The sequence below is a fragment of the Pristiophorus japonicus genome, chromosome 3 (assembly GCF_044704955.1).
Source record: "Pristiophorus japonicus isolate sPriJap1 chromosome 3, sPriJap1.hap1, whole genome shotgun sequence".
Taxonomy (NCBI): domain Eukaryota; kingdom Metazoa; phylum Chordata; class Chondrichthyes; family Pristiophoridae; genus Pristiophorus; species Pristiophorus japonicus.
The window spans coordinates 23,228,082-23,255,864 of NC_091979.1; the positions used below are offsets into that span (position 1 = coordinate 23,228,082).

At 45.3% G+C, this 27,783-nt stretch overlaps 1 protein-coding gene across 2 annotated transcripts in view; it reads left to right on the forward strand.

The window, feature by feature from the left end:
• Positions 1-27,783, forward strand: part of slc49a4 (solute carrier family 49 member 4) — a 123,604-nt gene that overhangs the window by 89,697 nt on the left and 6,124 nt on the right. For both annotated transcript variants that reach the window (XM_070875252.1, XM_070875251.1), the window contains exons 7-8: positions 10,296-10,423; positions 11,654-11,836. In XM_070875252.1, coding sequence (XP_070731353.1) covers positions 10,296-10,423; positions 11,654-11,836 — 311 coding nt within the window. The remainder of the gene's footprint in view (positions 1-10,295; positions 10,424-11,653; positions 11,837-27,783) is intronic.

The following is a 27,783-nucleotide window of genomic DNA, read 5'->3' on the forward strand; positions in this document are numbered from 1 at the left end:
AGGCCCCATAGAAACATAGAAAATAGGTGCAGGAGTAGGTCATTCGGCCCTTCGAGTTTGCACCACCATTCAATATGATCATGGCTGATCATGCAACTTCAGTACCCCATTCCTGCTTTCTCTCCATACCCCTTGATCCCTTTAGCCGTAAGGGCCACATCTAACTCCCTTTTGAATATATCTAACGGACTGGCCTCAGCAACTTTCTGTGGTAGAGAATTCCACAGGTTCACAATTCTCTGAGTGAAGAAGTTTCTCCTCATCTCGGTCCTAAATGGCTTACCCCTTATCCTTAGACTGTGACCCCTGGTTCTGGACTTCCCCAATATTGGTAACCTTCTTCCTGCATCGAACCTGTCCAATCCCGTCAGAATTTTATATGTTTCTATGAGATCCCCTCTCATTCTTCTAAATTCCAGTGAATATAAGCCTAGTCGATCCAGTCTTTCTACATATGTCAGTTCTGTCATCCCGGGAATCAGTCTGGTGAACCCTCGCTGCACTCCCTCAATAGCAAGAACGTCCTTCCTCAGATTAGGAGACCAAAACTGCACACAGTACTCAAGGTGTGGCCTCACCAAGGCCCTGTACAACTGCAGTAAGATCTCCCTGCTCCTATACTCAAATCCTCAAGCTATGAAGGCCAACATGCCATTTACCTTCTTCACTGCCTGCTGTACCTGCATGCCAACTTTCAATGACTGATGAACCATGACACCCAGGTCTCATTGCACCTCCCCTTTTCCTAATCTGCCGCCATTCAGATAATATTCTGCCTTTGTGTTTTTGCCACCTAAGTGGATAACCTCACATTTATCCACATTATACTGCATTTGCCATGCATTTGCCCATTCACCTGTCCAAGTCATCATGCAGCCTCTTAGCATCCTCCTCACAGCTCACACCACAACCCAGTTTAGTGTCATCTGCAAACTTAGAGATATTACACTCAATTCCTTCATCCAAATCATTGATGTATATTGTAAAGAGCTGGGGTCCCAGCACTGAGCCCTGCGGCACTCCACTAGTCACTGCCTCCTAATCCGAAAAGGAACCGTTTATCCCGACACTCTGCTTCCTATCTGCCAACCAGTTCTATATCCACGCCAGCACATTACCCCCAATACCATGTGCTTTGATTTTTGCACACCAGTCTCTTATGTGGGACCTTGTCAAAGGCCTTTTGAAAGTCCAAATACACAACATCCACTGGTTCTCCCTTGTCCACTCTACTAGTTACATCCTCAAAAAATTCTAGAAGATTTGTCAAGCATGATTTCCCTTTCATAAATCCATGCTGACTTGAACCGATCCTGTCACTGCTTTCCAAATGCGCTGCTATTTCATCCTTAATAATTGATTCCAACATTTTCCCCACTACTGATGTCAGGCTAACTGGTCTATAATTATCCGTTTTCTCTCTCCTTTTTTAAAAAGTGGTGTTACATTAGCTACCCTCCAGTCCATAGGAACTGATCCAGAGTCGATGGACTGTTGGAAAATGATCACCAATGCATCCACTATTTCTAAAGCCACTTCCTTAAGTACTCTGGGATGCAGACTATCAGGCCCCGGGAATTTATCGGCCTTCAATCTCACCAATTTCCCCAACAGAATTTCCCGCCTAATTAGGATGTTCTTCAATTCCTCCTTCTCATTAGACCCTCGGTCCCCTAATACATCTGGAAGGTTATTTGTGTCTTCCTTTGTGAAGTCAAAACCAAAGTATTTGTTCAATTGGTCTGCCATTTCTTTGTTCCCCATTATAAATTCACCCGAGTCCGACTGCAAGGGACCAAGGTTTGTCTTCACTACTCTTTTTCTCTTCACATATCTACAGAAGCTTTTGCTGTCAGTTTTTATGTTCCTGGCAAGCTTCCTTTCGTACTCTTATTTTCCCCTTCCTAATTAAACCCTTTGTCCTCCTCTGCTGAATTCTAAATTTCTCCCAGTCCTCAGGTTTGCTTCTTTTTCTGGCCAATTTATATGCCTCTTCCTTGGATCTAACACTATCCTTAATTTCCCTTGTTAGCCACGGTTGAGCCACCTTCCCTGTTTTATTTTTACTCCAGACAGGGATGTCCAATTGTTGAAGATCATCCATGTGATCTATAAATGTTTGCCATTGCCTCCACCGTCAACTCTTTAAGTATCACTCGCCAGTCTATTCTAGCCAATTCATGCCTCATGCCTCATGCCGTCGAAGTTAGCTTTCCTTAAGTTCAGGACTCTAGTTTCTGATTTAACTGTGCAGCTCTCCATCTTAATAAAGAATTCTACCATATTATGGTCACTCTTCCCCAAGGGGCCTCGCACAACAAGATTGCTAATTAGTCCCTCTCATTACACATCACCCAGTCTAGGATGGCCAACTCTCTCGTTGGTTCCTCGACATATTGGTCAAGAAAACCATCCCTAATACACTCCAGGAAATCCTCCTCCACCGCATTGCTACCAGTTTGGTTAGCCCAATCTATATGTAAATTAAAGTCGCCCATGATAACTGCTGTACCTTTATTGCACACATTCCTTATTTCTTGTTTGATGCTGTCCCTAACCTCTCTACTGCTGTTTGGTGGCCTGTACACAACTCCCACCAGAGTTTTCTGCCTTTTGGTATTCCGTAGCTCCACCCATACCGATTCCACATCATCCAAACCAATGTCCTTCCTTATTATTGCATTAATTTCCTCTTTAACCCGCAACGCCATCCCGCCTCCTTTTCCTTTCTGTCTATCCTTCCTAAATGTTGAATTCCCCTGGATGTTGAGTTCCCAGCCTTGGTCACCGTGGAGCCATATCTCCGTGATGCCAACTACATCATATCCGTTAACTGCTATCTGTGCAGTTAATTCATCCACCTTATTCCGAATACTCCTCTCATTGAGGCATAGAGCCTTCAGGCTTGTCTTTTTAACACACTTTGCCCCTTTAGAATTTTGCTGTAATGTGGCCCTTTTTGGTTTTTTCCATGACTTTCTCTGCCCTCCACTTTTACTATTATTCTTTCTATCTTTTGCCTCTGTCTCCCTTTTATTTCGCTCTGCCTCTCTGCCTAGGTTCCCATCCCCCTGCCATATTAGTTTAACTCCTCCCCAACAGCACTAGCAAACACTCCCCCTAGGACATTGGTTCCAGTCCTGACCAGGTGCAGACCGTCCAGTTTGGACTGATCCCACCTCCCCCAGAACCAGTTCCAATGTCCCAGGAATTTGAATCCCTCCCTTCTGCACCACTCAAGCCACGTATTCATCTGAGCTATCCTGAGATTCCTACTCTGACTAGCATGTGGCACTGGTAACAATCCTGAGATTACTACTTTTGAAAGTCCAAATACACCACATCCACTGGTTGTCCCTTATCCACTCTACTAGTTATATCCTCAAAAAATTCCAGATGATGTGTCAAGCATGATTTCCCTTTCATAAATCCATGCTGACTTGGACCGATCCTGTCACCGCTTTCCAAATGCGCTGCTATTACATCTTTAATAATTGATTCCAACATTTTCCCCACCACCGATGTCAGGCTAACCGGTCTATAATTTCCTGTTTTCTCTCCCTCCTTTTTTAAAAAGTGGGGTTACTTTAGCTACCCTCCAATCCATAGGAACTGAACCAAAGTCTATAGAATGTTCGAAAATGACTACCAATGCATCCACTATTTCTAGGGTCACTTCCTTAAGTACTCTGGGATGCAGACTATCAGGCCCTGGGGATTTATCGGCCTTCAGTCCCTTCAATTTCCCAAACACCATTTCCTGACTAATAAGGATTTCCTACCGTTCCCCCTTCTCGCTCGACCCTCGGTCCCCTAGTATTTTCGGGAGGTTATTCGTGTCTTCCTTCGTGAAGACAGAACCAAAGTATTTGTTCAGTTGGCCTGCCATTTCCTTGTTCCCCATTATGAATTCCCCTGATTCGGACTGCAAGGGACCTACATTAGTCTTCACCAATCTTTTTCTCTTCACATATCTATAGAAGCTTTTGCAGTCAGTTTTTATGTTCCCTGCAAGCTTACTCTCATACTCTATTTTCCCCCTCCTAATTAAACCCTTAGTCCTCCTCTGCTGAATTCTAAATTTCTCCCAATCCTCAGGTTTGCTGCTCTTTCTGGCCAATTTATATGCCTCTTCCTTGTATTTAACACTTTCCCTAATTTCCCTTGTCCGCCACGGTTGAGCCACCTTCCCTTTTTTATTCTTATGCCAGACAGGGATGTACAATTGTTGTAGTTCATCCATGTGATATTTAAATGTCTGCCATTGTCTGTCCACCATCAACCTTTAAGCATCATTCGCCAGTCTATTCTAGCCAATTCACGTCTCATGCCATCAAAGTTACCTTTCCTTGAGTTCAAGACCCTAGTCTCTGAATTAACTGTGTTACTCTCCATCTTAATGAAGAATTCTACCATATTATGGTCACTCTTCCCCAAGGGGCCCCACACGACTAGATTGCTAATTAATCCTCTCTCGTTACACAAGACCCAGTCTCGGATGGCCTGCTCTCTAGATCTACATCCAACTCACTAGAATTCCCTCCCTAAACCTTGTCCCCTGGCTGTTTACCCTCCCCACTTTTTAAAAGCCTCATCAAAACCAATCTTCTCAATCGTGCTTTCGATCAACTTTCCTAATTCTGTTACCACTTGGTTCATTCTCTCCTACATGAAGCTATTTGGGATGTTTTATTACTTTAAAAGTGCTGGACTTGTACATGTAGTAGGAGTAGTAGAAATATATTCCAATTCAGTTACTATCATAGAATGACACAGCACTGAAAAAGGCCATTCCGCTCATCACATCTGCACCAGTATTTTTCTCTATTTGGGTCACCTAATATCCCACTCTCCTGCTTGCACCCCTCCGTTGACACTTATGCAATATAAACTGGTTGTTGATGTCCAACCTGTTATGTCTGAAGCAAAGCAGATTGAGGTTTCCTCCTCTGAGGAGTCTCACTCTGTGTTGTTCCAGCGTTAGGTTGACCCTGATACCATATCCAGGGGTTGCATTGACTCCAAGAATAGGTGCTATCATTATACTTAGAAACATAGAAACATAGAAAATAGGTGCAGGAGCAGGCCATTCAGCCCTTCTAGCCTGCACCGCCATTCAATGAGTTCATGGCTGAACATGAAACTTCAGTACCCCCTTCCTGCTTTCTCGCCATACCCCTTGATCCCCCGAGTAGTAAGGACTTCATCTAACTCCCTTTTGAATATATTTAGTGAATTGGCCTCAACTACTTTCTGTGGTAGAGAATTCCACAGGTTCACCACTCTCTGGGTGAAGAAGTTTCTCCTCATCTCGGTCCTAAATGGCTTACCCCTTATCCTCAGACTGTGACCCCTGGTTCTGGACTTACCCAACATTGGGAACATTCTTTCTGCATCTAACCTGTCTAAACCCGTCAGAATTTTAAAAGTTTCTATGAGATCCCCTCTCATTCTTCTGAACTCCAGTGAATACAAGCCCAGTTGATCCAGTCTTTCTTGATAGGTCAGTCCCACCATCCCGGGAATCAGTCTGGTGAATCTTCGCTGCACTCCCTCAATAGCAAGAATGTCCTTCCTCAAGTTAGGAGACCAAAACTGTACACAATACTCCAGGTGTGGCCTCACCAAGGCCCTGTACAACTGTAGCAACACTTCCCTGCCCCTGTACTCAAATCCCCTCGCTATGAAGGCCAACATGCCATTTGCTTTCTTAACCGCCTGCTGTACCTGCATGCCAACCTTCAATGACTGATGTACCATGACACTCAGGTCTCGTTGCACCTTCCCATCTCCTAATCTGTCACCATTCAGATAATAGTCTGTTTCTCTGTTTTTACCACCAAAGTGGATAACCTCACATTGATCCACATTATACTTCATCTGCCATGCATTTGCCCACTCACCTAACCTATCCAAGTCACTCTGCAGCCTCATAGCATCCTCCTCGCAGCTCACACTGCCACCCAACTTAGTGTCATCCGCAAATTTGGAGATACTACATTTAATCCCCTCGTCTAAATCATTAATGTACAATGTAAACAGTTGGGGCCCCAGCACAGAACCTTGCGGTACCCCACTAGTCACTGCCTGCCATTCTGAAAAGTACCCATTTACTCCTACTCTTTGCTTCCTGTCTGACAACCAGTTCTCAATCCACGTCAGCACACTACCCCCAATCCCATGTGCTTTAACTTTGCACATTAATCTCTTGTGTGGGACCTTGTCGAAAGCCTTCTGAAAGTCCAAATATGCAACATCAACTGGTTCTCCTTTGTCTACTTTACTGGAAACATCCTCAAAAAATTCCAGAAGATTTGTCAAGCATGATTTCCCTTTCACAAATCCATGCTGACTTGGACCTATCATGTCACCATTTTCCAAATGCGCTGCTATGACATCCTTAATAATTGATTCCATCATTTTATCCACTACTGAGGTCAGGCTGACCGGTCTATAATTCCCTGTTTTCTCTCTCCCTCCTTTTTTAAAAAGTGGGGTTACATTGGCTACCCTCCACTCGATAGGAACTGATCCAGAGTCAATGGAATGTTGGAAAATGACTGTCAATGCATCCGCTATGATGTAAATGCATACAAGTATTTTTCTCTTTCATCTCCCGATCTAATTCTCAGTAATTCCAAAAGGATATATACTTGAAAAGGGAAAAAGATTACAGGGCTATGGGGAAAGAGCAGGGGGAGTTCAAATTTGAAGAGCTGCCACTGGCACTGGACCAAATGGCCCTTTTTAAAAAAAAAATATATATATATATAATAATAATTTGTTCCTGGAATGTGGTGGTCGCTGGCAAGGCCAGCATTTATTACCCTTGAGAAGGTAGTGGTGAGCCACTGCAGTCCGTGAGGTGAAGGTACTCCCATGGTGCTGTTTGGGAGGGAGCTCTGGGATTTTGACCAAGCGACTGAAGGAACGGCCAATATATTTCCAAGTCAGGATGTTGGGGAAGTTGGAGGTGATGGTGTTCCCATGTGCCTGCTGACCTCGTCTTTCTAGGTGATGGAGGTCGCGGGTTTGGCAGGTGCTATCGAAGAAGCCGTGGTGAGTTGCTGCAGTGCATCGTGTAGATGGTACACACTGCAGCCACGGTGCGCCGGTGGTGGAAGGAGTCAATGTTTAAGGTGGTGGGTGGGGTGCTTTGTCCTGGATGGTGTCGAGCTACTTGACAGTTGTTGGAGCTGCACTCATCCAGGCAAGTGGAGAATATTCCATCACACTTCTGACTTGTGCCTTGTCGATGGTGGAAAGACTTTGGGGAGTCAGGAGGTGAGACACTTGCAGCAGAATACCCAGCTTCTGACCTCTTGTTGCCACAGCGTTTGTGTGACTGGTCCAGTTAAGTTTCTGGTCAATGGTTACCCCCCCCCCCCAGGATGTTGGGGGTTTCTGCGATGTTAATACCATTGACTGTCAAGGGGCGTTGGTTCGACTCTCTCTTGTTGGAGATTGTTATTGCTTGGCATATGTGCGGCGCGAATGTTACTTGCCACTTAACAGCCCAAGCCTGAATGTTGTTCAGGTCTTGCTGCATGTGGGCATGGACTACTTCATTATCTGAGGCGTTGTGAATGGACTGAACATTTTGCAATCATTAACAAACATCCCCACCTATGACCGTATGACGGAGGGAAGGTTATTGATGAAGCAGTTGAAGATGGTTGGGCCGAGTACACTGCCCTGAGGAGCTCCTGCAACGATGTCCTGGGGCTGAGATGATTAGCCTCAAACAACCACAACTAATCTTCCTTTGTGCTAGGGCCAGTGGAGAGTTTTTCTCCTGATTCCCATTGATTTCAATTTTGCTCGGGCTCCTTGATGCCAATCAAATGCGGCCTTGATATCAAGGATAGTCACTCTCTCCTCACTTCTGGAATTCAGCTTTTTTGGACCGAGGCTATAATGAGGCCTGGAGCTGAGTCGTCCTGGCGGTTCCAGTCAGCAGGTTATTGGTGAGTAAGTGCCGCTTGATAGCACTGTCAACAACACCTTCCATCACTTTGCTGATGATTGAGAGTAGGCTGATGGGGCAGTAATTGGCTGGATTGGATTTGTCCTGCTTTTTGTGGATAAGGCATACCTGGGCAGTTTTCCACATTGGGTAGATGCCAATGTTGTAGCTGTACTGGAACAGCTTGGCTAGAGGCAGGCTAGTTCTGGAGCACAAGTCTTCAGCACGACAGCTGGGATTTTGTCGGATCCCATAGCCTTTGCTGTATCCAGTGCGCTCAGCCGTTTCTTAATAACACGTGGAGTGAATCGAATTGGCTGAAGACTGGCTTCTGTGATGGTGGGGACCTCGGGAGGAGGCCAATATGGATCATCTACTCGGCACTTCTGGCTAAAGATGGGTGCTAACGCTTCAGCCTTGATTTTTGCACTCGCGAGCTGGGCTCCGCCATCATTGGGGATATTCATGGTGCCTTCTCGTCCTGTTAGTTGTTTAATGGTCCACCACCATTCACGACTAGTTGTGGCAGGACAGCAGAGCTTTGATCTGATCTGTGCTGTATGATTCTACAGGCCCCTGAGGGAAGACGACATTTACAGACATTGTAGTTCCAGTTGAAATTTCAATGAGTTGTGGGCCACCACAATCTCCAGGAGCTTGCTTGATTGCCTTGGGGAGTCTCTGAAGAATTTCCCAGAGTTTTTCCTGAGTTGGATCCTCACACTCTCGTTTTTAACGGCATCCAGGGCAGCTCATTGCTAGGCCAGAGGAGTTGGGTGGACAGTGTGCGAGATTGCACCATCAACCGATTGGGAAGTGCTTTTTCCCCACAGGGAGTTGCTGGGTCAACATCCTGGAACTCCCTACCCAACAGCACTCTGGAAATACCTTCACCACACGGACTGCAGTAGCTCAAGAAGGCGGCTCACCACCACCTTCTCGAGGGCAATTTGGGGATGGGCAATAAATGCTGGTCTTGCCACTGTCACCATGCATGCCATGAATGAATACATTTTAAAAATTCACAAATTTTAATTATTCTTAAATTATTGGGTATTTACTTGCAAGGGAAACATTTGCAGGGCTGTGGGGAAAGAACAAAAAAAGAATTTTCAGAGCTATGGGAAAAGAGCACAGATTTGGGACTAATTGGATAGCTCTTTCAAGGAGCTGGCGCGGGCACAGTGAGCCGGGTGGCCTCCTTCATGCTGTATGATTCTAATTTATAGATTCTGCATCAACAGTAGCTGGTGGCAGTGAATTCCACATGCTAGCCACCCTCTGTAAAGATTTATTTTCTAACCGAGTTCTTTAAAATGAACTTTATTGTCGAGTTTTGAAGTTTTTCTGTGAATAGAGATAAAGAGGGGTCAGGTATGAACAATATCACTGCAGCACTGTGTCAGCTAGGCTCACTTGTTAGCGCCGTCTCCTCCTGAATAAAAGGTTGTGGGTTGTCCCTAAAACAGACCTCGGTACATAATCTGACTTCAGCGCAGTACTGAGGGTGTATTGAATTGTTGTAGGCACCGTCTTTCAAATGAGATATTAAAGCAATGTTGCTAGGTTCCATCGCGGAAGGGGAGGGAGTTCTTCTGCAGCCTGGCCAGCATTGCCCCCTCAACCAACAGCATGTGAACAGCATTTATATAGCGCCTTTCACGACCACCAAACGTCCTAAAGCGCTTTACAACCAATGAAGTACTTTTTGAAGTGTAGCCACTGTTGTAATGTAGGAAACGTGACAGCCAATTTACGCACCCCAAGCTCCCAAAAGCAACATTGTGATAATGACCAAATAATCTCTTTTAGTGATGTTGGTTGAGGGATAAATTTTGGCCAGGACACAGGATAAATCCTCTGTTCTTCGAAATAGTGCCATGGGATCTTTTACATCCACGTGAGAGGGCAGACGGGGCATCGGTTCAACGTCTCATCCGAAAGATGGCACCTCTGACAGTGCAGCACTTCCCCAGGTCTGCACTGGAGTGTAAGCCTAGATTTATGTGCTCAAGTCTCTGGAGTGGGAGTTGAACCTACAACCTTCTGACTCAGAGGCGAGATTGCTACCCATTGCACCAAAAACATGCTGTCTAATCATTCATTTATTGTTTATTGGCCCTAGCTGTGTGCAGACTGACTACCATGTCCGCCTGAATAACAATTGCACTTTGAAAGCAATCCATTGACTATGGATTGAGGATGTAACGAGGCACTATATAAATATAGGTTCTTTGCCGCACAAGAGCGTTGCTATTTAACATTTCCCTTGTGCCGAGTTTGATTCAGTAATCATAGAGCGGCTCATCTTTCCTGTTTATTATTGCAGATTTGCAGACTTCTTCAGAGGAATGTTAAAACTCATCCTGCTGCTGCTGTTCTCTGGAGCCACACTGTCATCTGCATGGTTTGCCCTCACCTGCTTCAACAGTGTCACTCACCTGCCTCTAACACCAGGTACTTAATGCATAATGGATCAGATAAATCCCATTTCGTGTTTCTTCAGAGACCAAACTTCCTTTTACTGACAGGTGTAAGCTCTGCTTTACGCTTGGAGATTTGAAACCTGTGCAATGTAAACTAAAGGGGTTTGTGTTTGTTCTGACATTGTATTCAAATCTAAAAATGTCTGTTAATTTGACTGGGTGACTTTCTGTATGTAGAACACATTGATTATGCCTTCAGTTTGTTGATAAACGCTTCCCTTGTTGGGCCACAGAGAAGTAACACACTAGGATATTCCATCACCCTGGGAAACCTCCCCCCCCCACTCCCAAAACCACATTTCATTTCAACATGGTAGTGCAACGTAGAGGCTACTGTTTTCCATTTTTGAATACCGCTTTGTGTGCACCATCTTTGTCTTGTGAAAGCTTTCATTGCTGACTTGAATATTTAACAATCTGATGCCTGAAAACAAAAACAGGATTGCTGGCATTCAATACTCAGCAGACAAGACAGCATTTGTGGGAGAAGCAAAAGTCAGTGAGTCCTAAGTTACATGTCTTAAAACCCATCCTCAGGATTGGAAGATATTACAGATGAACAGCATTTTGAAAGGAACAGAGAAGGGATAGGGGGAAGGGAGAGAGAGAAGAAAACACACACACTGTAGTTAAGGTCTGAAGCAGCTAAAGTTAATATTAAAGCTCTCTCATTTTCTCTCTCCCATTTATTTATTTTTTTCTTTCTTTCTTGCTCTCCCTCCCTTCTGTCACTTCTCCCTTCTTTGTCTTTCTCTGCCTCCTTACTTTCTCTCCCACTCCAGTCTCTGTCTCTCTCCCCTTCTTTCTGTCGCCTTACTTTCTCTCTCTCCCCCTTCTTTCTGTCGCCTTACTTTCTCTTTCCCTGTCTCTCTCGCTCCCTCCTTTCTCTCCCTCTTCTGTGTCATCTCCCCCCTTTCTGTTGCCTTACTTTCTCTTTTCTGTCTCTCACTCTTTCCTTCCTTTCTTCTCTCTCTCTCTCTCTCTCTCTCCCTTCTTTCTCTGCCTCTTTCGCTCCCAACCTCCTTGACTTGGAACACAACTCTTTTGGTATAGAGGGTGGAAGAAAAATGATGACATGCCACCCCTTGCTAACTAAACCTACATGTCTGTCTCAGTGTTCAGTGACTGCATTTTCATATCACTCTAGTGTAAACAGCTGTTTCATGATCCTTTTTTTAACTGGTTTTATTTAATGTTGCAGCATCTTTATATACATCGTGCATATTAATTGGAGTATTCATAATCAGCAGTGTTCCCTTCTTCTTTGAACTTTTTGTGGAGACTGTGTACCCAGTGCCAGAGGGGATAACCTGTGGATTTGTGACCTTCTTAAGCAACGTCTTCATGGGATTATTATTAATGTTCCTGGCATTTTATCACACAGGTAATTTTAAATGTTTTCTTTTGAAGGATAATTTGTTTTCCCGTATATTGCTGCTTGCTAGACTTTTAAGCGTGTTCGGAGAGATCTGAGTAAGTGTGCATTATGAATTTTGTGTGTGTCCAGTAAGGTTCTATCACTGCATTAAAAGTATTGTGGATGCAAGGAGTTTAGTCTTGCATGGCGAATAGGTTTTTTTGTATCTCAGGATTTTGCATTAAGTGTCTGCGCAAGAGGCATGCTTTGATATTTTTGATTTGCTATTAAATTCATAAAGTTAAATTGCAGTGTACATTGAAGAAATCTTAAATACCGACCGTGTTCCTTAGCATGAAGGTAGTGGACTGAAACCTCAATGTATGTACATAAACTTGTATTTATATAGCGTCTTTACTGTAGTAAAACGTGCCAAGGCGCTTCACAGCAGCGTTATAAGACAAAAATTTGACATTGAGCCACATAAGGAGAAATTGGGGCAGTTAACCAAAAGCTTGGTCAAAGAGGTGGGTTTTAAGGTGCGTCTTAAAGAAGGAAAGAAAGATAGAGAGGCGGAGAGGAAATTCCAGAGCTTAGGGCCTCGGCAGCTGAAGGCACGGCCGCCAATGGTGGAGCGATTACAATCAGGGATACTCAAGAGAATTAGAGGAGCGCAGATATCTTGGGGGTGGGGCGTTGTGGTGCTGGAGGAGATTACAGAGATAGGGAGGGGTTTGAAAACAAGGCTGAGAATTTTAAAATCAAGGTGTTGCTTAACCAGGAGCCATTGTAGGTCAGCGGGTGCAGGGTGATTGGTGAACAGGACTTGGTGCAAGTTAGGACACGGGCAGCCGAGTTTTGGATGATCTCTCAGTTCCTTGAGTAAAATGTGGGATGACAGCCAGGAGTGTGTAGGCATAGTTAAGTCTAGAGGTAACAAAGGCATAGATGAGGTTATTTGGTTACATGAGAAATTGCAAATAAAAAGAATGGCCTACTCCATTGTGTTCAGCAATGCAGTAAACTGGCTTCATGAACCACCTTGTTTTGTTCAAAAGTAGATTGTGGTGACAGATATGCAACCACATGTGCCACCACTGAGACACGCTTCTGTTGTGGGTTTACAGTACAGGTGCATTCTGTACACTTTTATACAGCTGTCAAACCTGAGCTCTTTACCATTGGCATATGAAACGACTAGAAAGATTCGACAAAATATATGCACCATCTCAAAGTTATGTAGCAACAGCCAGTTACATTGGAGTCATGATTGTATAGGCCAGTTTCAATATGCCAAATGCCATGTTACCACATGTCAGATGAGCAGCTTCTCAACGCCATGTTCTGCAGTCGGCTGATGACTGGCAAAAGGACAGAAGTGGGTCAGAGAAAATGTTTAACACATAACCCGAAGTGAAGACTTAAGGGGGGTGACTTTCATCCAGAAACCTGAGAACATTTAGCTAAAGATGGCACAGAATAGAAATAGCCTGAGAAGCTATTACACACGCTGAAGACCACACCTGGAATACGAGGCATTACACCTTAGGAAGGATATATTGGCCTTGGAGGTAGCGTAGATTTATTGGAACCTGAACTCCAAGATTACATTACGAGGAGAGATTGCACAAATTAGGGTTGTATTCCCTAGAATTTAGATGATTAAGTGGTGATTTGATTGAAAGTTTCAAGATATTAAGAGGAACTGATAGGGTAGATAGAGAGAAACATAGGAATTGTTGGACGAGAAAAGACCAAGGTCCATCTCGTTTGTTTTCTACCCTCTTGGTAGTTGTATGATACAATGATAATGGAGTTGAGGTTGAGTTTGGAATCGAGTTTGTTGCTGCCGCTCAAACACAATCAGTTGAGCAGCATTAATCGGCCGCCCTACCTCCCCTGTGCCTGATTCCACAGATGTCTCCGAAACGTAAAAACACTGAAAAGGTCCCTCCAAGCTTTTGATTCGACATTGCGAGATTGGCTGAGCTTTCAGCTGAGGGCTGTACTTCCTTGTTTGTTGCAAGTCGACAAAGCTGCTACTAAACTCTGTCCTGCATTAAGCCGGAGCCCACGTGGAAAACTAATGACCAAACTTCACGGGACAGCTTGGGCGTGCTCCGCCAATGTGAACTTTGCTGCTTGCATGCAGAGTTGGCCATTATTTGCGGAACTAAAACGGTTGGTGTGCAAGGCTATTAGAAATTTAATTGGCTATTAGTGCTCCTTTGCATTCCTCCAACTCCTTCTACAGTTGGAGCAACCACTGGAGTCTGACTTTTGTGCTGATTACAGCCGTCTACATTTGCGCATGCTTGTTGCTTAACTCCCTCAAAAGACTGGAACAATGCTCGTTTAGGAAATAAACAAACATTAATATATGTTTATGCAGGTCCAGTGACAGTTGTCAGAAGGGCAGCAATGGCAACAGGGTTTTCAGACAACATTGGGGGATTAAAAAAAAAGGAGAGGGGGTTCGCAATATTAGTTTAAAAAAATAATTATAGCTGTGAGGAGGGATGATATGTTGAAAGGGGCGATCACACTACTGGGAATGTACTATGGACTCCCAAACAGTCAGAGGGAGATAGAAGAGCAAATATGTAGTCAAATTTCTAAGACGTGCAAAAACAATAGGGCAGTGTTAGTAGGAATATTTCAACTACTCTAATACTGACTGGGATAGAAAGAGTGTTCGAAGACCAGGCCCTCCAATCTGCCACCAAGCTCATGGTCTACAGGGCTGTAGTAATACCCACCCTTCTGTATGGATCAGAGGCATGGACGATGTTCAGTAGTCACTCGAGATATATCACCAACGATGTCTCCGCAAGATCCTGCAAATCCCCTGGGAGGACAGGCGCACCAACATCAGTGTCCTCGCCCAGGCTAACAATTGCCTAAGCAATTGCTCTCTGTGGAGCTCCTTCATGGCAAATGAGCCAAAGGTGGGCAGCGGAAACGTTACAAGGACACCCTCAAAGCCTCCCTGGTAAAGTGCAACATCACCACCGACACCTGGGAGTCCCTGGTCGAAGACCGCCCTAGGTGGAGAGGATGCATCCGGGAGGGCGTTGAGCTCTTCGAGGCTCAATGCCGTGAGCATGAAGAGGTCAGGCACAGGCAGCGGAATGAGCGTGCGGCAAATCAGTCCTACCTGTGACAGGGTCTATGGCTCTCGCATTGTTCAGCCACCAAAGGACTCACTTTAGGAGTGGAAGCAAGTCTTCCTCGATTCCGAGGGACTGCCTATGATGATGGAGTGTGAACGATATAGAGGGTGCAGAATTCTTCAAATGCATATGAAGAACCTTTTTAGCCAGTACGTAGCAAGTCCAAACAAGAGAAGGGGCAGTTCTGGACTTGGATTTAGGGAATGAAGCAGGGCAGGTGGAAGGCACATCAGTGGGAGAGCATTTTGGTGGCAGTGATCATAATTCAGTTAGATTTAGTGTAATTATGGAAAAGGACAAAGCTGGATCAGAAGTAAAAGTTCTCCTGGGGAAAGGCCAATTTTACTAAGTTGAGTTGTGATTTAGCAAAAGTGGACTGGGAACAGCTACTTGAAGGTGAATCACTGTCAGAGCAGTGGGAGGCATTTAAGGAGGAGATAATAAGGGTTCAAAGCAAATATGTTGCCACAAAGAAAAAGGATGGGACTCAAATCTAGAGTCCCCTGGATGTCAAGGGACATACAAGGTAGGATAAGATAAAAAGGGGGTGATGGTCAGATACTGAGATCTAAATACTGCAGAAAGCCTAGAGTAATATAGAAAGTGCAGGGGTGAAATTAAAAAGGAAATTAGGAAAGTAAAGAGGGCATGAAAAAATATTGTCAAGTAAAATCAAGGGAAACCCACAGATGTTTTATAAATACATAAAGAACAAGAGGATTTCTAAAGAAAAAGCCCATTAGAGACTTGAATATGGGTTAAGAGAGCATTCGGGATACTTTACTTTATTAGCCAAGGCATAGAATACCAGAGCAGGGAAGTTAGGCTTGAACTATTTAAAACACTAGTTAGGCCACAGCTAGAGTACTGTGTACAGTTCTGGTCACCACATTACAGGAAAAACGTGATTGCACTAGAGAGGGTACGGAGGAGATTTATGAAGATGTTGCCAGAAAACCCAGTCCTATTCTCACTTTTATTCACCGGTTTGAGTTTTTTGGGGGTTCGAGGTTTGGAAGGAGCTGTTCTTGGTGCGGTTGGTAAATAAATTCTAAATCAGAATACTGTGATCTGTTGGTATGAGCAACTTGAGATATATGCAAGTTATTGAGAATCTGGTTTTAAACTTTATACGTGGCCCCTGGGGCTCCATGGAAGATACGTGTTATGTAATGATGTGTGTATCGTCCCAGTACCTTAAATGTATTGTAAGTACTATGCCACACCACAGAGGGCGCTGCGGTGGGAAACCCTGGTAGTACCTGTAACAAAGGCTATATAAGGCTGACCACCACACCTGGGAGGCACTCTGGAGCTGAACAATAAAGGACTAAGGTCACAGCAGTTAGATGAACACCAGACCGTGTGGAGTCAGTGATTTGTGAGCTACATACACCACATTGACAATGAGGAAGCGGACGAACTCCACGCAACCATGGCTACTCTGGGCTCGCTAAAGGATTTTACCATGGGCAATGATTGGGAGGCCTTTACGGAAAGGCTCGAGTACTACTTCACAGCAAATGACCTGACGGAGGACACGAACGCAATGAGAGAGAAGCGTAAGGCGATATTGCTCTCCAGTTGTGGCGATGAGGTTTACTGTCTCGTCAGGGATTTGCTGGCACCTGGGAGCACCAGGGACAAGTCATACGAGGAGCTGACTGAACTCATTCGTGATCAGTTGAAACCGAAGGAGAACATCCTCATGGCCAGATACAAATTTTACCATCACTGCAGATCTGAGGGCCAGGATGTCACCAAATATGCTGCAGACCTCAGGAGACTCGCGGCGCCATGTGATTTTGGGGCACATCTTGACGAGACTTTGCGGGACGTTTTCGTTATGGGGATTGGCCACGAGGGCCTCCTTCACAAGCTGCTGGCCACGGAACCCACAGTCACTCTGACAAAGGCCATCGCCATCAGCCGGTATTATATGACCTCGACTTGCAGCACCAAGCAAATAATCCACAGTCTCGAACCCGGCAGGCACTGTCCACAGGGTAGCGCCCGCCACGGACAAAACTGCAGAACGTGGCTCTGCCCGGGGCAGAGAGCACGGACCTCGGGATCCTGGAGCTCAGAGTCCGCCGAGGGGGGCCAATCAAGCAGCACCATGCTGGCGCTGTGGAGGAAGCCATGGGGCTCACCAGTGCAGGTTTGCGGAGTATACGTGCAATACCTGCCACGTTAAAGGCCACCTTCAGCGTATGTGTAAAAGAAATCGGACTCACCGTGTGGCTGAGGAGATGGGGAATGATCCACTGTTCAGCGAGGAGCAGGTAGAAGAAGATGAGGTGCTTGGACTGTATACGTGTACCGACGATTCGCCCCCAGTAATAAGTGAAGTAAAAATCAACGGAGTCCCTGTGAGTATGGAAGTGGACACAGGCTCGGGTCCGTCGTTGATGAGTCGGAGAACTTTGGATAAACTGGATTAACCCAGCTGCACGACCCAAGCTGATCCCGGTCACGGCGAAGCTGCGTACCTACACCAGGGAACTGATACCTGTTCTCGGCAGAGCGATGGTGCAGGTATCCCACGGGGACGAGACGCACGCTTTACCTTTGTGGGTCGTTGCAGGCGATGGGCCGACACTCCTCGGCCGGAGGTGGATGGGGAAGGTCCGTGGGAGCTGGGAAGACTTCTTCACACCACAAGCTGCTGCTCCCCGGGGTGCTGCCGTGCCCCGGGTCCCCAGAGAGCAGCACCGACCGAGCTGGAGCTGCAGCCTCAATCCACCCACAGGCAAGTCCCAGGCCCGGGCCTCACACAGAGACCCTGCAGCCCCAGCCCCCACAGGCAAGCAGCCCTGCACAGAGGGGCCCAAGGGGGGGGGGTGGGGGTTGAGCCGGCGGGGTGCTGAGGGATCCAGGGGCCGGCGGATCGCAAGAGCCCCGCAGAGGAGCGGTTAGAGTCGGGCGACGGCAGCAGCTGGAGGTCGGGGCTTCCGGAGGCCGCCGGGGACGCGGCAAGTGCGGCCGCTGGAGAGGCCACGACGGCCGCAGGAGAGGCGGCAAGTCAGGTGGCAGCAGAGGGGAGCGGAGGCTGCGACGGCGGCATCGAAGATGGCGGCGGCATCGTGTCGGAGCGGCAGAGCATCAAAGGTGGCGGCGCCCAAGGAGAAGCCTCGTGGAATCCTCCTGCATCAAAGATGGCGCCTTAAAGAGGAAATGCACCTGGGAGTCTTAAAAGGGCCTTACAAAGAGGTGGTCCCCACAAAGGACTTCTTTTTGGCAGAGCGAGTCTAAAATGAGCTATGTTAATGTGAGATAGTGAATTTATAATAAGAATTACTTTTTTTTATGCTGAATGGCCACTGTATTTGTGTAAAATAATGGATGAAGTACAATCAATGATAACGGCTAACAAGGAAATCAAGGTTCCGCTACCAGTCAATAACCAGATAATGTACCAGATAAAATGTACCATACTAACGCACTGTCTATGCCCACCTGCCTTCCGTTGGACAAGTGTGATGTTATGTAATGATGTGTGTATCGTCCCAGTACCTTAAATGTATTGTAAGTACTATGCCACACCACAGAGGGCGCTGCGGTGGGAAACCCTGGTAGTACCTGTAACAGGTGCTATATAAGGCTGACCACCACACCTGGGAGGCACTCTGGAGCTGAACAATAAAGGACGAAGGTCACAGCAGTTAGACTTACACCAGACCGTGTGGAGTCAGTGATTTGTGTGCTACATACACCACAATACGCATGTGGTCTAAAGACTAAAGCTTCGAGAGCCCCAACCTAGGAAGTGAATCTGGGCAAACTATCAGTTTGTGGGGGACCTCCATCATTTTAACACAATTACTGGATAACATTAAAAAAAACATTTTCGTAAATAATTTAAAAAATAATAATTTAGCCACACTTACAACATACAACTCCTTTCGTGTCTAACTGTTCATGTATATGCACCAATGTGTCCTTTAATTTTTTTCTTGGGGCGAGGCCCCTTTAAGGGGCTGTGCAACCCATTCAAATTTCCGTGCAGGCGCGGTTATTACTATTGACGAGCTGGTGATCAGTCGCGCGGGACCTCCAGGGCATGGCACGGCTGCGTAGGGTAACTAGAACATTTAGATGCACTATATAAAAGCAGATCTTTTTTCAGAGCCGAGAATGAAACACTCTCACTTCTTTACAACTGTGGCACTGGTGCACTGCAGTTGTAGCATGAACATACCCTGACTCTGGAGTCGGGGCCCTTACCTGACACCAGAGTGAGAATTCCTGCAAGAGGGAGTCAGTTCCAGGTCTTAATATTCGATTAACATTACACAAGGTTAGTGCCAGTGCAATGCCCAACACTACACATCAGAGCAACACTGAACTTGCAGTTGGAAATTTAGATTAAAAATAAAGTAGTAAAAGGTAGCTTTTCACCTCTGCAGCTATTTTTGATGCACACAAGGAGTTGTTCACGATGTCAGCAGCATCCCTTCGGAATGGGCACTCGCCTTGCGTTCTCCAATTAAAATGCAGTTTAAAAAAAAAAACGTTCACTGTTGTAAAAATAGGGAACGCGGCAGCCAATTTGCGCACAGCAAGCTCTCATAAACAGCAATGAAATAATGACCAGATAATCTGTTTTTGTGACGTTGAATGAAGAATAAATATTGGTCCGGGATACCGGGAGATAACACCCCTGCTCCTCTTTGAAAAAGTGCCATGGGATCTGTTACATCCACCTGACAGAGCAAACGGGAGCTTTTTTTCTCTCTCTCTCTCTCTCGTTGATAACGGCCATATAATGCAGAACTCCATAAAGGGCAAAATTGTAGAGAAAATGTAAGTAAAGGAGGAAGTGGAAATATGGTGAAGCTAAGCTTGCATTTTAACATCTGTCGATTGTGGGGAATACTGAGGAAGTTGAAGAATTTCAGTTTTGAGGTCTTGGGAAAAGAATGAGTTTGAGTAGGTGGTGGTGGTGAGATCAGTCTTTTATGTTTAATGTAAAAAAAAAAAGTGCTCCCAGCCAGTCTTCCCTCTAATTTTTATTTTTCCATGCATGGTCCCCTTAAACCTGCTACGTGGTATCTTCCGGGACAATAGCTTGTGAACAGCCTGTGTGGGACCTCCCGATTGATGAGCGCCTGTGCATTTTGGGTAATTTCTCCCAGCCTAATCGACACTGGACCTATAGAGATCGAGCAGGGTTTCTACTGTGTCAAGTACATTTATTTTTAGGGTGTATTTGACATTTACATGAGTTCAACAAAGTGTTTCCTAATGAATTAGTTTCAATTCTTGATTCAAAATATACTCTTACTACAATCAACGTTCCCTCTAAGATGCGGGTGTGCGGCTGGGCAGTAATCTGAAAGGTCCCGCGCCAACAACTCACCGGCTAAATGCCTCGCGTGCGCAGGAATTTAAAGGGACCACGCATTAGAAAATGCAGGCCGGCAGAACAAAGCGCAGCTTACAGGGAGCGTTGACTACAATATTATCAGCAAACTTTAAATCATTTTCTCTCTGTGGGTAAACATAGAAACATTGAAAATAGGTGCAGGGGTAGGCCATTCGGCCTTTCAAGCCTGCACCACTATTCAATATGATCATGGCTGATCATGCAACTTCAGTACCCCATTCCTGATTTCTTGCCATATCCCTTGATCCCTTTGGCCACAAGGGCCACATCTAACTCCCTTTTGAATATATCTAACGAACTGACCTCAACAACTTCCTGTGGTAGAAAATTCCACAGGTTCACAACTCTGAGTGAAGAAGTTTCTCCTCATCTCGGTCCTAACTGGCTTACCCCTTATCCTTAGACTGTGACCCCCGGTTCTGGACTTCCCTAACATCGGGAACATTCTTCCAACATCTAACCTGTCCAATCCTGTCAGAAATGTATATGTTTCTATGAGATCCCCTCTCATTCTTCTAAATTCCAGTGAATATAAGCCTAGTCGATCCAATCTTTCTTCATATGTCAGTATTTATATATATTTAGATGATTGTATTTGTATATCTGACTTGTGAGTAATTTGAATTCATCTTGAACTGGGTGATTAGCTTAGGGGGGTGTAAACTTTAACGTCTACATTACAGCAACAGTTCTACAAGATTCGGAAGTGGAACAATGCCACATTTCAGGGTGACACAAACCATTTCAAAACCTTGTAGACTTGGGAGACAGCCAGAATCTTACAGAAAAAGCTAAAACCGGATTTGCTTCTGGGCATGTCAGTGCAAATGAAGTTCACTGTAAACAAATGTAAGGTGCTGCATATTGGAAATTAAAACAGGAGAGCTAAATACTCACAGGATACAACTTGCCGGAGAGGAGGAGACCTGGGTGTGTTAATTCGTGTGTCATTTTCAATTTCCATATGTGATGGTAAAATAGCAAACAGGAAGCTGCGTTATATTGCCACATTGGTTCAGTTGTAAAACCCCAGAGGATGTACAATGCTCTGGTCCGAACACACTTGAATGCTGGTTACCACTATGTGAGGGGGCTTTCCAATCCCCAAAGGCAGCAGAGCTGAACATTAGCATTCAAGAGATGAACTATGAGGCATTACTGTCAGGACACTTCAGCTTTGAAAAGAGACATCTGAGGGGACCCTTGTGGCATAGCAGATATTTAACTTAAAAACAGAAAATAAAACAGGAGTTTAGATACAGCAGCAGTGGTGGAAAGCACAAGTCTGGGAATGGGGCTAGAGAGGGGAGCAATAGGTTGGCAAGGAGAGTAATTGAGGACTCAATTAAGAAATGGCTAGATTACTGGAAGACGATAGGGTTGGTGTTCTGGCATATGAGATTAGATAGGCTGAAGGGCCTCATCCATCTGCCACATAGTGATAGTTTTATGTCTCTGAATGCCTAATCTGGTAAATTCTTAATCGGTGCAAAGAGACCTGGGTGTCATGGTACATCAGTCATTGAAGGTTGGCATGCAGGTGCAGCAGGCGGTTAAGAAAGCAAATGGCATGTTGGCCTTTATAGCAAGGGGATTTGAGTACAGGGGCAGGGAGGTGTTGCTACAGTTGTACAGGGCATTGGTGAGGCCACACCTGGAGTATTGTGTACAGTTTTGGTCTCCTAACCTGAGGAAGGACATTCTTGCTATTGAGGGAGTGCAGCGAAGGTTCACCAGACTGATTCCCGGGATGGCGGGACTGACCTATCAAGAAAGACTGGATCAACTGGGCTTGTATTCACTGGAGTTCAGAAGAATGAGAGGTGACCTCATAGAAACATATAAAATTCTGACGGGGTTAGACAGGTTAGATGCAGGAAGAATGTTCCCAATGTTGGGGAAGTCCAGAACCAGGGGTCACAGTCTAAGGATAAGGGGTAAGCCATTTAGGACCGAGATGCGGAGGAACTTCTTCACCCAGAGAGTGGTGAACCTGTGGAATTCTCTACCACAGAAAGTTGTTGAGGCCAATTCACTAAATATATTCAAAAAGGAGTTAGATGAGGTCCTTACTGCTAGGGGGATCAAGGGGTATGGCGAGAAAGCAGGAATGGGGTACTGAAGTTGAATGTTCAGCCATGAACTCATTGAATGGCGGTGCAGGCTAGAAGGGCCGAATGGCCTACTCCTGCACCTATTTTCTATGTTTCTATGTGAATGGTGAGAAGTGTTGAGTCGGTGTTTGGGGCTTTAGCACCAACCAAGTGGGCACCCCAGAGATCGCCACAACGAATGAAGTACTTTTGATGTGTTATATTGGCACTATCAGGTGCAGAAATGCACACAGTAAGCTCCCACAAATAGCAGATGAGATAAATAACCATTTAACTTGTTTTCTTGGTGGTGTTGGTTGAGAGAGGAATGTTGGTCAGCAGTGGGTCCTGGCCGACTTGGAGTGCTCCCTGCTTCTCTTCAGAGTACTGCCATGGCATCTTTGACAACCCCCTGAACAGAGTGACTTGGCCTCGGTTTAAGGTCTCATCTGAAAGAAGACTGTATGGGGAGCGTTCACCTCCTCACAGCAGATGACCGGAGCAAGTTGCTTGCCTTGTCATCTAGGATTGCTGCACACTATGGCGAGACTGCACCATATATCCATATACTTATCCAGGACTGAACCTGATCTCACATGCAGTAATGCTGTATTACTGTGCTGCATCTCCAACATCTGGAATTGCATAATATATTCACTTCAGACAAAGTGGGAGACTTCGACAATTCCACATGGTTTTCTTTACATCCTGTCGTTTATTTGCAAAGTTATGACCTCTAGCCCTCTAATGATTTTCAGACTCCAGTATATTGACTTGGAGGTCACGGCAGGGGGACATTTGTTACAAAATGTACTGACTGAATCCTTAATAGCCTCATGCCTCCGGCTCTGAGCATTTTTCTGTACCAAGAGTGCCCAACTAAAACTTGACTAGTTAAAAATTTGCAAGAATTGAAAGCTGACACAGGTTCTGTGGGGGATGCTCTTTTGAGGCTAGTTGTTGGGACAGAATGGAGGTAGTTTTCCTCTGCAGTTACACCTGTTCTGAAATCAGGCGGCACACTATAACCCAATTAATATATAATCTTATTGAATGTCGGTGCAGGCTCGAGGGGCCGTATGGCCGCCTCCGCCTCCTATTCCTTACGTTCCAATGCATTTGACATTTTGAAGGAACCTTGGTGCCGTTGTTTAGCTTATCCTGTAAGAAGATGATTATTAACAAACATTTAGCATTGACGAGGGTCAAGCCAACACACAGCTTTGGAGTATCAAGGTAGTGACGGAGGTTAGATATTCCTCAACTCCATCATCATAGGCAGTCCCTCGAAATCGAGGAAGACTTGCTCCCACTCTAAAAGTGAGTTCATAGGTGGCTGTACAGTCCATTATGGGAATTACAGTCTCTGTCGCAGGTGGGACAGACAGAGGTTGAAGGAAAGGGTGGGTGGGGAGCCTGGTTTGCCGCGCACACCTTCCGCTGCCTGCGCTTGGTTTCTGCACGCTCTCGGCGACGAGACTCGAGGTGCTCAGCGCTCTCCCAGATGCTCTTCCTCCACTTAGGGCGGTCTTTGGCCAGGGACTCCCAGGTGTCGGTGGGGATGTTGCATTTCATCAAGGAGGCTTTGAGGATGTCCTTGAAGCGTTTCCTCTGCCCACCTGGGGCTCGCTTGCCGTGTCGGAGTTCCGAGTCGAGTGCTTGCTTTGAGAGTCTTGTGTCAGGCATGTAGACGATGTGACCCACCCAACGGAGCTGTCGAGTGTGGTCAGTGCTTCGGTGCTGGGGATGTTGGCCTGATCGAGAACACTGATGGCGAGAGGCTGGACATCGTTCCTTTAGGGAGGGCTATAGCTAGCTGCTACCTCAGTGTCATTGACCAAGACTACGGAGCAAATTGCCCATTGGCGACAGTGCCAAGCATGGGTAGAGAAAGAAAGAAGCAAGAGAAATTTCAGGATGTACAGTGATTTTTGTACACTCGTCTTGTGCAGTGTGGTCTTGACTGACATCTGAAGAGGCTTGAAGGTGCCTTACCACCAGCAGAATATCTGAGGGAGATTCATTGGGTTGTCGAACGCTGTCTCATTTATATACAACTAAATTACAGGTAATTTAAATATTGGTGGGTTTTCTCTTGGAGTTCTAACACAGGCTGAACTTTTGGAAAACTCTTCCACGTTCAGACCGTACATTGCTGCCACTCATCACTGTAAAGACTACTTAAATGCCATCAGTAACAGCCTATTTAAGGTTGTTGCATTTTATCAAGGAGGCTTTGAGGGTGTCCTTGAAACGTTTCCTCTGCCCATCTGGGGCTCGCTTGCCATGTAGGAGTTCCGAGTAGAAATAAAATGCAACATCCCCACCGACACCTGGGAGTCCCTAGCCAAAGACCACCCTAAGTGGAGGAAGAGCATCTGGGAGGGCGCTGAGCACCTCGAGTCTCATCGCCGAGAGCATGCAGAAAGCAAGCACAGGCAGCAGAAGGAGCGTGCGGCAAACCAGACTCCCCACCCACCCTTTCCCTCAACCACTGTCTGTCCCATCTGTGACAGATTGTAATTCCCGTATTGGACTGTTCGGTCACCTAAGAACTCACTTTTAGAGTGGAAGCAAGTCTTCCTTAATTTCGAGGGACTGCCTATGATAATGATGTTCTAAGGTTGACCAACACCTCACCTTGCAAGCAAGTATTTGTTCAGTAAACGTTCCCTCCTCCCCACTGCTGGCAAATTGGTAAATGACTTTAGGCAGTTGCTAATGGTATTTGTGATTTTTTTTTTTTAATAGTGTTGAGTGGTGCCAATGCATTGCCCCAACATTGAAAACCTGTCTTTGACAGTCTCCGATACCAGAAAACTGCAGCGAAAGAAAACTGCATAAACTTGTATGTGTTCATGCTTAAAATATAAATCCATTTATTGATCAAGGATGTTGTTGAGCGTTTCGAAGCAGCTAACCCATCAAGAATGTTGCTGGCGGTATAGTGATTCTACAAATTAACCATTTTTCAAATGGGAACTGCTGTTCTGTGCTTCTATCTTGGGACAGTGCAATGGTAAGGAGCAGTGTGACTGCATTTTGTGCCTTTTACTGCTTGATCCTGGTTACCTGGTGGCATTTGCACACGATGACCCACTCGGTTGGCTCACCATTGAATCTCATTAATTCTCCTCTCCGTCGAGGGGTATGGAGGCTGGTGGGACTAACCATTTGTGCCTCAAACCATTGTCTGGATGTCCCATGAACAGTAATTAGTTTTAGGGCATATATATAGGCGGACAGTCCCTTTAACTTTGTGAATGTGTTGTAAGCATAAGTTGACATGTATGGTCTTGAAATAATAGCTCGTAGGTTTGGGTACATAAACGGGGTTGGCGTGCATTTGAATCTCTCTGATCCAGATTTGCTGTCTCGAAGTTAATGATTCATTGATGTGTTAGCATGCCACATGACATGAAACTATGCACCTGTTGATCTACACGCTGCCACCTGTATAAAGATCTGACATGTTACGACATGCAGAGTATCGAAGCTTGTGTCTGTCGTGAATATATATATATATTTTCAGCTGCCTAGGCCCTAAGCTCTGGAAGTCTCTCCCGAAACCCCTCTATCACTTTCTCCTTTTTAAGACGCTCCTTAAACCCTACCTCTTTGACCAAGCTTTTGGTCACCTGTCCTAATATCTCTCTATGTAGCTCGGTGTCCAATTTTGTTTGATAATGCTCCTGTGTAGCGCCTTGGGACGTTTTACCATGTTAAAGGCGCTATATAAATGCAGGTGGTTGTTATGTGCAATGCATGGTTTTTGTTCTAATTCCAGAAAATTTGTATTGGGTAGTGCTCCCATGCATGCATGAGATCCTATAAAATTCTAGAATTTCCATTAATATTTGATTTGCCCTGAACTGCTTTTGGAAGTCTGTTTTTATAATGCATTGGAGTAGCTATAGATAATTCAATGTTTTGCTGTGTAATATGACCCACAAGATTAATTTGTGCGTCGTCTATCCGTATCGCGACCTTTCCCCCCCCTCTTCCCCCCCCCCCCCCCCCCCCAGCTTACAAACTCCAGACTGAAACTTTCGAGAGCAGGCTCATGAATTATGGATTCCCCAAGACAACATTGAAACTTTTCTGTCTGATCATTTAGGCATGAAGGAAGTGATTAACATGCACTAGTAATGCTCACTCAGGTCATGTCCTAGTCTGAATAAATTGCGATTCCTGCGCTGAATGTGTGGCAGAGATAAAGCCTTAAAGTAAACAGACCTCCAGATTTCAAAAGCCGGACTGAAATGACGTGTTAATGGAGTGCGTTATTGAAGGTGGCTAAATACAAGGAATGAGCAAGCACTTTTTATTTTACTTGCATATAGGCCAGATTTTGCTTTTTAAAAAAAAAAGCAACCATGCCTGAACGACACATCAACTCTGCTACTAATGCTGTATTAAGCAGCTTTGTAGTAAGGAATTGTGAATCGACAAAAGTTGCTGGTTGATTTGCGCCTTTCCGCCATTGAAAAAACGCATTTTTCTTTTAACCTCCCCGTAATTTTCACCAGGTTGCTGCGTTTGCCCATTAAAACCCGCCACAGAAAGTTAAGTCCAGTAATCAATAGCGCAAGTACCCCTTTACGACATGCTAATTATTAATGACAACCAGTCAACCTCTCCAGCCCAGAAAGTGAACAATTATAATTGTGGAGTCTCACTCCTTCAGAGTCTGAGTTGGTTCAGGAGATTTTTAAAATATCAAATTTTAAACGTTTGCATTTTTTTCTTTTCCTTTTCTGTCTCTCTTTTTCTCTCAATCTAGTCTTTATTTCTCTTTCTGTATCTGATTGGACATTGAATTTATCTACACTAATTCACCCTCCTCCTCAGTTCTTCCTCTGTTTATTTCTCAATCCTTTAATGTTACTGATTAAGGAGATACATGGTCGGCCCCATTGTTCACTAAAGTCCCTGACGCCCTGTTGCCGCGCCGTTATTGGCTCGCACTTCCAGCAACTTTGTGGGCATAAAATGTTAAAAACCTAAATGTGCAGGAAGAAGTCTAATTAACTGGGCCCGACGCAAGATGCCCCACTCCAGCAAAATCTGGAGAGAATCTTGATCAGGATGGTCTGACCTTATCTTGGCTGGGAGCAGTGGTGAGAGCCAGGAGACCCCCATGCATGGCTATGTCCGTGCGGCGAGTGTGGATGAAAAAAGGAAATCTCTCCCTGTTCTGTCTGAGGTTCAGTGTGCCCTTTGCAGAAAACAGTTAGGTTAAATGCTGCAAGGATCAAAGTTCCTTCGCAAATCACAATCTTGGTAAATTGGACAATTCCTCTTGTGCCTGTTTCTCTG